Source organism: Pseudorca crassidens, chromosome 8, assembly GCF_039906515.1.
Source record: "Pseudorca crassidens isolate mPseCra1 chromosome 8, mPseCra1.hap1, whole genome shotgun sequence".
Taxonomy (NCBI): Eukaryota; Metazoa; Chordata; class Mammalia; order Artiodactyla; family Delphinidae; genus Pseudorca; species Pseudorca crassidens.
The window spans coordinates 86,627,473-86,640,464 of NC_090303.1; the positions used below are offsets into that span (position 1 = coordinate 86,627,473).

Consider the following 12,992-nt stretch of genomic DNA (forward strand, 5'->3'; position numbering starts at 1 on the left):
TGCATCTGTCTCGAGCAGCTTTACATTTCCCCGGCACGTAGAAAATAGATACAACACCGATAACTGGACCTAAGGAAGCCTTCCTCTGCCAACAACTCGGTTTGGTTTAACACCCTTTGATGGTGTTATTTTAGCACTTTTCACAAATGCTAATGAACAACTCAGTCAGTCAGAGCAGACAAACACAATCTGCCGGTTCTGTTTAGGCATTATTCACGCCGGCTAATGCACAGTTACTCATTTGCCTCTGCAGAGAGCAGAGCCGAGGCCAGTCTCGGGAGTGAGGGACTAACTGGGATGGGACTGCCTCACCTCAGAGAAATGCCACAGCTGGCAAGTCCCTAGCATCTCTGCTGGTGCCCCCTCCTCTCTCATCCACTCACGCACACGCTGCTGGCCAGTGCCGGTCTCTTTCCCAGCACAGAGCCTCAGAATCCTTCTCAACCCACTGCTGCTGCCAACCCCACCCATACTGGATCCGTGAACCAGGATTAGAAACGGTGCCTGGAAAGTCAGTGATGGAGCCCCAATTCCCATCACGACACCCCAGAGAAATAGTCATTCTTCCGTTAGGCGTGGCAGAAGACTATGAATACACGTGCTTAGTGTCTCTCTGTTTGAGCCAGGGCAAGAGAAGGGACGGAATCAAAACTTCTGACGGCATGCCAGCTCGGATGTATGGGTGGGGTTGGCTGCAGCACTGGGTTGAGAAGGATTCTGAGGCTCTGTGCTGGGAAAGAGACCAGCGCTGACCAGCAGCGTGTGCATGAATGGATGAGAGAGGGGGCACCAGCAGAGGTGCTAGGGATTTGCCAACTCTGGCATTTCTGTGAGGTGAGGCAGTCCCATCCCATAACCCACAGGTGCCCCGCACCCTGTCTGAAGTCCCATACCTTAGTGGCCAGCAGTCGTGTCAGATAGATTTCAGACACCATCTTGCTCCCCCGGTCACCCTCCTTCTGGTCCCCGTGCTCGTGGTTCTTCACCAGGTGCCACATCTTGACGCCACTCTCCAGGTCAGGGGTGATCATGGGTGTGCGTGAGCGGAGGCTGTCAGGGCTGCCCGTGTACCGGATCATGTTTTCTGCCAATGCAAGGACCCCACGCGGGTAAGGCCACCCAGCCTTCCGGCCCATCACTCACGACACACCTCGGCTCCAGCCAAGGCCAACTCCGATCCTTCCTGCATTTGCAGGCGCTGTCACCTTGCCTCGCTTCCGTCCATTCCCGAATCTGGGGCGCTCTCCCACCACCTCCGGAAACTCTCTGCGGCTCCTCCACCCACTCGGATTCCCCTCCCTCCTGCACCTGCATCTCCAGCCCTTGTTACTCAATTTGTAAAAATAGAAGCTTGTCCTTTTTTACGCTTTCCTTATGAGAGCTCTCAAGTCTCAGGGTGTGCTCTGTGCAGCCAGCTGAGTACCACGGAAAGAGCAGGGATCCTGTCTCCCCAGACGACAGCTGACCAGCTTAGTGATCGCCCCGTCACTGTGTACCTTCATCCGCCCCTCTCGCCTGGACCAACTCCTCCCACTTAATTGCTGAAACGTGAGGTGTGGTGAGATGAGTGTCGAGCGGGAAAAGAAGAGGCAAGCCCCACTGTGTGCAGGCACCGTTCTGTGTTGTCTTCTATATATTTTCCAGAACCATCCCGTGAAGTTGGTAGTTTTTGCAATCCCCGTTTTGCTGGTAAGAAGGCACTCCAGGCTTCCCGCCCACATCCGGCGCCCTTTTCCCCACCCCGAGGAGCAGAAACCTGGGTCTGTACCTTCCCTCCACTGCTTCATAGCGTGTGACCTTTACACGTCATCTAGCCTCTGTGCATCTGAGTTATAATTTGCTAATCTGCATAAGAGGGGGAAATAATAATTATTTAATCCACTGATTATTATGAACCTGACGTTTGATAAAGAGTTATCACGAGTGTGAAAGCATCTTAGAGACTGTACGATGCTCAGGAAGGTTAGACTTTCTTCTTGTTTTTGAGGATGAAGGTCCTGCGCCTGCATCAGAGCCCCTGCCCGGAACCAGAAGCCTCCTTTCCAGGCCAGAGTTCCTCTCTGGTGGCCAGCCTGCCTGACTCCGCCCCCCCGCCACTCCCCACCCCCGTGCCCCATCCCGGGCATCTGCTGCCTTCCAGCAGTGCTGCCAGCAATGACAACAGCTGCTCAGGGCATCCTCTCCTCCCCAGAATGATTCAGTGAACTCACCGTATTTACTTGCCGAGGTCCTGGAGACGGTGGAGTTGTTCACTGCATTGTAGGCTGTCACCTGCTTGGACACTAAAGCCACCACAGAACCATCCGGCACCTACCGGGAAAAGGCAGGTGAGGGCCTGGACACAGAAACTCTGCCACCCCAGGAAATCAGGACAAGCCAGGATGAACGTGGTCCTCAGGGGCAATCAGTGCCTCACCGAGAACCAGGGGACCAAGGAGGCTGTCAGCTTTCCTTTGACGCAGCACGACAGATCTGAATACAGAATCGTAGTCTATGTTGGGGTTCACTCTTGGAGCAACTCTGGCAAGAGCTTCTCACCAGCACCCTCTGTCTTGGTGCTTCCCTGGGGGAGCACCCAGCCTTAAACTCCGGGTACCACAGGGTCTGTGCCTAAGCCCTGTGGGAAGCATGCACCTGGCAACTATCTCCAAGGAGGTCAGGGTTTCCTGGCTGGGGGCCATGTTTTCGGGTCGCTAAGGGCACGTGCAGTGCTGGTGAAGAAGTGGATTTAGGGCTTGGTAAGAGCCTCAGGGCAGCCCTGCTATTCAAGGACTGAGACTCCCAGGGACCTGGCTGCCCAGTTCGCTAGCCCCTCTCCACTCCACGGTCACCTCACCTGGTAATGCGCCAGGGTGTTCAGTCTCTTCCAGTCGTTCTCAATCTTGGTGGTGACGTCTTCATCCTGCAGGATCATCCTCGCCCCACTTCCTTGTCGCCACTCTGTAGGGAGAGCAGTCGCATCTCAGAGAGGGCCTCAGGGCCTCCCATGGGATCCTGGATGAAGTGCACGTACACGGCACCTTCTCAGGGGTGCATCGCGGACAGACAGGTGCTAGCAGACACTCCCAGAGGAGGGGTGCGGAAGCTCTCAGCACGGGTGCGGGGGGGCCCTGAATTCCAGTTCTGGTTCTCATCCAACAAATTACGTGACAGAAGTAGGAATAACATCACCCCCGTGGCCCACCTGTTCCCAGCAGTGGCTGTAAGGCCAAGTGGCCTGAGGCAGGGGAACACAATCAGATTCACAGGTTGCATCAGAACGAAATTCTCCGGACCACCCAGTTCCAGAAACTGCCCTGGAGACATTCCGGACCACCCAGTTCCAGGAACTGACCTGGGGACTTTGAACCCGGCCCAGCCTTCCCGCCTTTCGAGGGGCGGGACTAACTGTCCCAAGACTGATGCAACCGGCAAGCAGATATTGCCACGATACCCGAAGAGACCCCCAAATAAGGAATACCCTGCGCCCTCCCAGATTCACCACACCCCTTTCCCTTCTTCCCCTATAAAATCTTGCCCAACCCTCGCCCAGGCGCGACTTCTCTGGCCCCTTTCTCTCACACCAGTGAACCTCGCCCGGGAGTGCTCCCTAATAAAGCTCACTTGAAGCTTTCGTCTGTCTCGCGGTGCCGTTTGTTAAGATCCGACCTTACAGTGGCCACATCTGCAAGAAGTCTTTGCTTATTAGCTGAATGAAAAAGGCAGGTGAAGGCACTTAAGAAAGTACTAAGCAAATGCAAGGCGGTGTCATCACCGTCACGTACTCTTTGCTTGATTGTAAGGTCTTGGAGCTAATGAGACCAAGGCTGCAAATTCGGTCACTGTGCTCCCCGTTCCTGTTCTAGGGGTGCATCCCATACCCGAAAGCTGGCAGGTGGGCCACCCTTGGCTGGGAGACTGAGTAAAAGTGTATAGCGGGACCAGCAAAACCTATTCTCATGCCCAAGAACAGCCTCGTCCCCACAAAGCTGATGGGGATAACAGCCTCTTGGTGATGGAGCCAACACCTAATTATCTGATGCCATAGGTATACGCTTACATCCCATGTTCTCCTCATGGGCCCAGACACCTATAACACGCGGGCTTGCTGACGGATCCCACATGGGAAAACAGGAGACTGGTTCTCCTCTACCAAATCCTCATCGCCACACGCGGTACAAATCACACGGAGATGGAGGCACGCACATGCCAGCCCTGAACTGTTTGCACATGGAGACCCAGGTGCATGCCAGACACAGGCCAGCTCTCGTGCACAGGCACGTACACATCTACACATGCACACACGTTCACACGCACACAGCAGAAAGGAAAAATGGCCTTTTCAATCCAAATACAACATGTGTTCCTGCCAGGAAGCCAGGAATCTGGTTTCCAGGCAGCCACTACCCCATTCAACGCCTCACAGATGCTGAAATTCTGAAACAGGCAAGAGCACCGGGTTTTGCAGCATGTGGTTGGGGGCTGGAGTGAGTTACCCGCAGTACTTGTCTAACCCCTGCCTTGGATTTTTCCTACAGCTCGCAGACACACATATTGTCCTCCCTCCCTCTGTTCCCCTCCTGTCAAGGCTGAGCTGGGGGTCCAGGACTGATTCCTTCCTGCCTTGTGCCCTTGGCATGACCAGTGCTACAGATGAAAATCAGACCCCGGAAGGGAGCTGCCTGCCCTTAGGGGGAGCAGAGACGCTCCTAACATCCAGGTCCCTGCCTCCGGCTCCCGGGCTTGTCTGCTGCCTGTTTAGAGCTTCTTGTAGCGTCGGGCTGTCCCAGGAATGGAAACACGAGGGTGCCACGCGTGTCCGCCGGAGCGGAAGAGCCTTGAGCGGTCTCTGGGGGTTGCCCATCATTTAGTGCTGTTGGTGGCACAGCTGGAACGATCATGGAGGTGAGGGCCTCGGGGCAGGTAAGGTGGTAGAGGAAAGGGGAGATGCCTCACGAGGGCAAGGGGTCAGCAGCATTCTGTTTGTTGTTGTCATGTTGTTTGTTTTTGTTTTAAATTTTATGCAGGCAGGTATGGGTGCCTGTTTTCTGAGTGGCTAGGGGAAAATAAGCAGAATGTCTCCCAGCTGGTGAGAGAGCGCATTACGTGGTACAGAGGGACTCTGGTGAAGACCAGCCGGGGCCAAGGATGTGGCAGTGGTATGTTTTGTCCCAGTCGCACAGTGGGTCCTGAAAGATAAAGCCTTGTGGGTCTCCCCGCTTCCCTGGTGAATAGTGCCGGGGCCAGTAAGTCAGAGGCTGCATGGGTGAGGGTACAGCAGGCAGGCAGTGTTCTGCATTCCCCACCTGGGGGCCAGAGGAGGAGCTGGGGCCGAGCTCTGGACACAAAGTCTACTGGGCGGACGCAAGGGAAGAGGAGTCTCCTTCACTGCAGAGGCCGTGGGGGCTTTCTGGTTTATCGGCTGCACTGGCACCCTTGCTGATGGCATTGTAGCGCCTCTCAGGGGGATCTGAACAAGCCACACAGTCTGGGGGACTCAGCAGTGACAGCTGGTGACTAATTCGGGAGCGAGAGACAGGACTTCCTTGTTCCACAACTGGCCTGAAGTTGTCCAGTGCGCAGCCTGCGCAGCCCTACTCAGCAGCCCTGACTCTGAATCATGTCCAGTAATTATGTAAGCAGATGAAGGTCAGTCTGCCATCTCTGTCCCCAGCCGAAAAGGACAGAGTGTGGCCACGCTCCCCCCAGGGCAGTCAAGGAATGATGGCTTTCCTTAGAAGTACAAAAATGCTGCTGCCAGATGTCTACCAGCAGGGCTAGCCCAGCACCTGGGACACAGTAAGTACCTGATGAGTATTTATTACCTGAATAATACATCAGTGAAAGAGTGAATAGACAAAGAAGGGAAAGAGTAAGTGAGCGAGTAACGGCGGCTTATTTTCCAAGCAGTGAAAGGCTTTTCTACCTGTGTGTTGCTGCTCCACGGTGGGCAGACTGTGAGCTACAGTGAGAGGTGAAGTGTGAGCCGCGCTGTTAGAACCTGGGACAAAGGAAGAGCTGAACTCCAGAACCTCAACTGGGCACGTCCACTGCCCGAAGTGAAAGCTCTCTGAAGTGATTATCACTCATTCTTCCGATTTTACGACTGGGAAATTAAAGAAACAGGTTGGGAAGACAGACCCGGAGGTCATCACAACTCGGAGCTCTGTGGCGCGGTGCCAACGACGCGCGTGAGCCACCCAGTGTCGGGAGCGTGGAGGAAGGGCCGTGACGGCCAGACTGGGACCTGGGCTGTGGCCATACTGGGATGCTGGCGGGTAGCTGCCTCCCCTCAAGTGCATACTCTGAGCTCCCTGGGGAGCACGGCGCCTCACCAGCTCTGACCCTTGTGGCGTGTGCATATGCAGCTGGGTGCACGGGCACACACGTGTGCGTACACACACACGCACACACAAGTATAGCATCTCACCCCAGGCTGAGGACACTTAAGGCTCTGCAGCAACAAACCTCTGCCCGCCCCGCCCCCAGTCCAGTCCAGTACATCTCTCCTCAGACCCATCAAAGGAAGCTTTAGGAGGGACTGGCCTGGAGGGATGAGGGGGGAAGGAGGCGCCCACCAGGCTGGTTAGAACTGGCCGAGTCAACCCCGCTGATCCACAAGGAACCAATTTCAGAGCCAGCTGTCTGCCCTCCCACCCCGGGCCACCATTCCTCCCCGTGGGGCGCTGAGCAGAGTCTCACCAGCCTGCACAGGGTCCTCTTGACCTCCCAAACCAGGGTCCCGAGCAGAAGGCTGGAGGAGGAGACACGACTCTACCGCCGCACACCTGTCGGCAGATGAGCCCCAAGGAGACAGACAGCCCAGACACCCTCGGCAACCTGCCGCTCCCAAGTGCGGGAGCGGCATCAGAAAAGAGCTGGGACAGAATCAGCGTCACTGCAAACGGTCGGGAAACTGACTCAGGAATGGGAGGGGGGACCACCTAAATATGGTTTATTTTAAAAAGGTATAGGGCTTCCCTGGTGGTGCAGTGGTTGAGAATCTGCCTGCTAATGCAGGGGACACGGGTTCGAGCCCTGGTCTGGGAGGAGCCCACATGCCGCGGAGCAACTAGGCCCGTGAGCCACAATTACTGAGCCTGCGCGCCTGGAGCCTGTGCTCCGCAACAAGAGAGGCCGCAATAGTGAGAGGCCCGCGCACCGCGATGAAGAGTGGCCACCGCTTGCCACAACTAGAGAAAGCCCTTGCACAGAAACAAAGACCCAACACAGAAAAAATAAATAAATTAATAAACTTCTAAAAAAATAAAAAAGGTATAATTTTATGGTGAGAGCAAGTTCTAAAATACAAAATAATCAAAGTAGGAAACGTGGTGCTTAAAAGAAGAAATTCCTAAATTGAACGGTGCTGTCTGCTTTCAAAGCCTTGGGTCGTTGTAAACTGTGAAGAGCTGTGCACCGGCTAGTTGTCGCTATTCAGGGAAGTCCGGAGAGCTAAAGGGAAAAGCAGACTGTGCTCTGCTACTCGACTTAAGAGAGGTAAGCGAGAGCTTAGTGGATGTTCTTGAATATGGAATAATGTGGAGGAGGCTCTGGTGGCGCTCCAGGGTGGTGTGCCACGCCTGTGCTGTGTCAAAGAAGAGTTCAAGAGGCAGGGGGTGGGCGGTGGGAAGGAAGAAAGGTGACCTAGGTAGGAAAGGTGACCCAGGTATTCATATGCAAGGCATCTAGGGAAAACTGCTGGCTCTGACCTCCCTCGGAAGCTCTGCCCGCAGCCCCACGCCCTGCTCCAGGCTCCAAGCACAAAGCACAGACACACTCACAATCCAATTTGTTACACTTCCACCTTCCAGGGAGAGAGGGAGGTGAAATAAAAAAGAAAAAAACCCCCATTATCTTTATCTGTCCTTCCTATCAGGTGCAGTGGAAAATGCAAACTGGGGTGACAGCTGCTGTGAACTCTTTATATTTCACTCAGAAGATAGTGTATCTTTTTATTGCATACAGGAATTACTTATTTGAAAAAATATACCCTTTCAGACAGAAGGGGTGGCGTAGTTCCGGGGCTATTGATGGGGCATTTGCTTTAAACCAGAGGAATCTCTGGAGGTCACGGCCTGTGGAGGAGCCTGCGTGGAAAGGGAATGGATGTTCTCTCCACCTCCCTGCTGTGTGACCAGGGCCCAGGCTCTGTGCCTCTCTGAGCTGCAGAGTCTTCTGTGCAGTAGAACAGAATGGCATCAGTTATTTCCTCTGGGGAGTGAAGGGAGAAAACAAAGAGTCCCTTGGCTCAGAAAGACAAGTGTCCAGCCTCCTGCTACTGTGCGAAGCAATGAGGAACTCCTAGTCACGTTGGTCCCTCTGTGCCTGGCACAGAGCTTGCCCCAGGGCAGGCTCTTATGATATGTTGGTCGAAGAGTTTGGTGGTGTAAGGGGGTACCTATACCCGATACCTGTGCGTGGAAAGGGGCATCGGGTTACCCGATACCTGTGGGTGGAAAGGGGCATCAGCTTGGTAAGAACAGCCTCACATATAGCAGAGCAGGGAGCCCCTGGCACTGGGCTTTGAAAACTCCCAAGGCCCACGTGCCCCAGCGCAGTCCCTAACTCCTGCCTGGGATATCTTTCCTTCCCTAGATTCCAACAGACTGAAAGAAAGGCAAGTTCTGTGTCCTTCACTTTGGCTCTTACAATGGTTAGTTTTATGTGTGAACTTGTCTGGGCCACAGTGCCCAGACAGGTGGTCAAAAATTATTCTGGATGTTTCCATGAGGGTATTTTTGGATGACATTAATATTTAAATGGATGGGCTTTGAGTAAAGCGAATTGCCCTCCATAATGTAGGTGGACCTCATCTAATTAGGTGAAGGCCTGGGTGGAACAAAAGATTGACCTCCCCTGAGCAAGAGGGAATTCTGCAGCAGCTGCCTTTGGAATTGAACTGCAACGTGGCTCTTCCCTGGGTCTCCAGCCTGCTGGCCTACCCTGTAGATTTTGGACATGCTAGCCTCCATGCTAGACACTGAATGTTTGTGTCACCTCCAAAATTCACATGTTGAATCCTAACCCCCAATGTGATGGCATTTGGAGGTGGGGACCTTTGGAAGGTGATCAGGTCATGAGGGTGGAGCCCTCATGAATGGGATTAGTGCCCTTATAAAAAGGACCCCAGAGAGCTCCCTTGCCCTCTTTCTGCCATGTATGGTCCCAGCAAGAGGACGGCCATCTATGAACCAGAAAGTGGGCTCTCGCCAGACACTGAGTCTGCCGACACCTCGATCTTGGACTTCTCAGCCTACAGAGCTGTGAGAAATAAATTTCTGTTGTTTATAAGCCAGCCAGTCTGTGGTGTTCTGTTACGGCAGCCCAAACAGACTCCTCCTAGTCTATTATTAAGTCCTCCATAACTGCATGAGCCAATTCCTTCAAATAAATCTTTCTCTGTGTAAACATATCCTATTGGTTCTGTTTCTCTGGAGAACCCTGGCTAATACAGTTCCCCATCTTGGCTCCTTAATGCCTGGAAAAGCAGGTGAAGGGGTAGAGGGGGTGGCGTGGGAGAGCTTCAGTCAGAGGAGCAATGAATAGAAGTGTCAGGAAGGAGGGGCTAGGCCAGGCCAGGCACCACTGATGATGAAAGGCAGGGGGAGGGGTTGGGGCTGGATTTACTTGGGGCAATTACAGAGGCAGCTTAAAATGCCTTTGCTTCTTTCTGAGCTGGCCTGGGACAGATGTCCTCACCTTTCCAGGGGCTGGGCATCAGGAGGGGGAAGGCAGTCTTTGCCCAATGCCCTCAGCTACAGGAGGAGGAGGCATGGGGGGGAAGTGAGGTGGAGGGGGGATGCTTGGCTGTCTTGCCTCTGTCAACGCATGTGGCTCAGAGTCTTCTCCGTGCCTATGTGCTATGTGTCCCTTTGGCATAGATTAATTTTTGATTATAATCACACCTTATATTTGTAAACTGCTTTCAAAGCACTTTCACCTACATGATGGGAAAAACTCGCCTTGCCTCTCTCTCTCCTTGGGGGCCATGCAACTGAGTCAAATCAAACCTTGCGGAAGAAGCATTTGGGTCTCGGAGGAGGCCCCATTTTCTTTGTTATCTGGCTTTGGCAGAAAGAAGACCAGAGTTGTGGGAGCAGCTCCAGACCCTGGACTTAATAGAAAAGAAGGAAATTCCTCAGAAGAGCACCCATCATGGGAGGCCTTTGTGAGAAGTTCAGTGTGACTCCCCTTCCCCAGAAGGATGGGGCCCTGAGACTCAAACTGCCTCCTTTCTTTGGCTTCTCCCCTTTACCCTCCATGCTGTGAGGCCTTGTGCCTCCGGGGTGGCCCCTCCATCCTGCCCAGCAGCTCCTATGATGGGAAAGGTAGGTCCTTTGTCCTCTTGGGACCTGGCGAGCACTGTGTCACTGGAGGCCCAGCCCCTGGCCTGAGCAGCCTCTAGCTTGAGAGAGTAACAGCTCTCAGGCGGGTCCTGGTTGCTGCTCAGCCCTCAGGCTTCCTTCACTCATGGTGGACAGCAGGGAGTGGATGGCAGGAGGTGGACGGCAGGAAGTGGACGGCAGAAGGTGGACAGCAGGAAGTGGATGGCAGGAAGTGGACAGCAGGAGGTGGGTGGCAGGAAGTAGACAGCAGGAAGTGGATGGCAGGAAGTGGACAGCAGGAGGTAGATGGCAGGAAGTGGACAGCAGGAGGTGGACAGCAGGAAGTGGACAGCAGGAAGTGGACGGCAGGAGGTAGATGGCAGGAAGTGGACAGCAGGAGGTAGACGGCAGGAAGTGGACAGCAGGAGGTGGATGGCAGGAAGTGGACAGCAGGAGGTAGACGGCAGGAAGTGGACAGCAGGAGGTAGACGGCAGGAAGTGGACAGCAGGAGGTGGATGGCAGGAAGTGGACAGCAGGAGGTAGGTGGCAGGAAGTGGACAGCAGGAGGTAGACGGCAGGAAGTGGACAGCAGGAAGTGGATGGCAGGAGGTGGACGGCAGGAAGTGGACGGCAGGAAGTGGACGGCAGGAAGTAGACAGCAGGAAGTGGCCGTGGCTGCTCTGGATGCTGCTGCCTTCACTCCAGATGCATCACATCCTTTCATTAATGATGCTTTGCTGGGCTAGAACCCAGCAAATGTTCTGAAGTTAAAAAGCAGCCCCTTCCCCTCCCAAGCTCTGGGTGTGTGGCTTCCAGGTGAGGAGGGCTGGTCTTGAGCAGCATCCACCAGCCATGACGTGGTCTCTCTCCCCCATGGGAGGTCACCCCATTCCCAAGCACCAGAAGCGCACAATTCTACATGCACCCGCACCCGTGAGCTCTCCAAACACCTTCGGCATAAAGATACAGGTTCTTATAACAGCTCCTCCTCTTGGCCCCGCTAGGCCAGGGCTCTCCTCCCACCCACCCATTTTGCAGATAATGACTTTGAAAAGCCAAGGGTGGACCCTGCCATGGCTCCCACAGATGAACAAAAGGCATGGTGAGTGCTACCTGGTTACCCTAGTGAATTCAACTCTCCCTGGGAGACCCATTATGCAGTAGCCCACTTAATTGTTTGGGGGTGGGAAACACAGGGGTCTTCCTTCCCAGGAACTGTTTTCTCTTGCACTGGTTCTGTAAGCGAGCCCTTGGCTCCATCAGTCTGTGGGACGTTCATGGCAGCAGAATCACCCGCATACAGACAGAAATGCCCACTCCAACTCTAGGGACCAGTGCCCGGGACACACATGGACACACTCGCCCAACACCCCCCCCCCCCAACTGCAGACTCTCACAGATGCTTCCTCTTGGTCCTAGAAACAACATACACAGAGACACCTCCAAAGTGAACGGGAGCACATGCTCAGCCCATCTCTCTCCCTGGGGCCATGGAGCTCCAGGCACAGGGCCAAACACATCCCGCCAACAGCCAGCCAGGAGGAGATGGGGGAAGGGAAGCAGTAAGAATTGAGGTGAGTGAGCAGAAATTCCTGATCTTGAGTCTTTAGGCATCAGAATTTGGGGGCAGGTGGGGCGAGGCACTGGGAGGGGATCAAATTCCCTGTGGAGTTTAGAAAATAGCACAGACGCCCATCTGTCTTGGATGGCTTAGCTGAAGCCAGCTTAGAGAGGCCAGATGGATGGATTAGGGGCCTCTGGAGGTCCTCCCACCTCTATGTTTCCACCAATCTCCAGACCCAACCACATACACACAAAAACACCTTTTCCTCCAGGCCCAGGACCAACAAACAGACACATACCGTTTCCTTACCACTATTATCTTCACAATCAGTAACAGCAGCAGCCAATACTGAGTACGTACTATGGGCCAGACAGTGCATCAGAGGCTTTTACGTGCATCATCTCCTTTCGTTCTTACAGTGAGGCAGGCACTATTATTAATCTCCATTTTATAGGCAAGGAAACTAAGGCACAGAAAGGTTAAGTAACTAGACCAAGGTCACACAGCTAGGACTTGGTGGAACCAGGACTCAAACCCAGGCATGTTTGGTGCTGATCCACAATGCCGAACTGCCTCTCCTCAGCCCCGGCCTCTCTGGAGCTTGGGGCTCCCCACTAGGATTTCCCCAGGACGATATCTTATTAAACACTCGGGCAAGCCATAACGGGATCCAAGAACAGCTGGCCCTAAGTGGCATGCCCTTGTTTATATAGGCTATGCGATCTATTCGTGGAACATTCAAATAAAATGTCATCCTACTCCCCAGTAGGCTGTCATAGCTTATTTTTCTCTATCCTTTCTCTCCATCCTCCATCACTGACCCAGATCCCTCTTGCCTTCGGTAGTCAGCAAAAATTAGACGCACAGAACAGAGGCGAAGGGAAGGGCCTGGGGGCACGACGCAGGTAGTGGCAAGACCTTGGGCCACACAGATTCAGACTAAATCCTCTTCACTGCCGATGTGACACCTCCACTCCCACCCCTCGGCTACTCAAAAGATCCCAGAGGCAGTCAGATCACCAGCAGACTGTGGTCCCCCCTCTGCTTACTGCTCACTAAGTGGCCATGAAGGTGCACCTCCTGGGCTCCTGGGGGCCGTGCACGCCTGCTCCCTGCACCC

General features: G+C 54.1%; 1 protein-coding gene across 2 annotated transcripts in view; it reads right to left on the reverse strand.

The window, feature by feature from the left end:
• PLXNA4 (plexin A4) overlaps positions 1–12,992 on the reverse strand; it is a 608,757-nt gene that overhangs the window by 20,598 nt on the left and 575,167 nt on the right. For both annotated transcript variants that reach the window (XM_067747050.1, XM_067747052.1), the window contains 3 exons: positions 2,837–2,940; positions 2,211–2,310; positions 894–1,084 (listed from right to left, as the gene is read on the reverse strand). In XM_067747050.1, the coding sequence (XP_067603151.1) occupies positions 894–1,084; positions 2,211–2,310; positions 2,837–2,940 (395 nt within the window). The remainder of the gene's footprint in view (positions 1–893; positions 1,085–2,210; positions 2,311–2,836; positions 2,941–12,992) is intronic.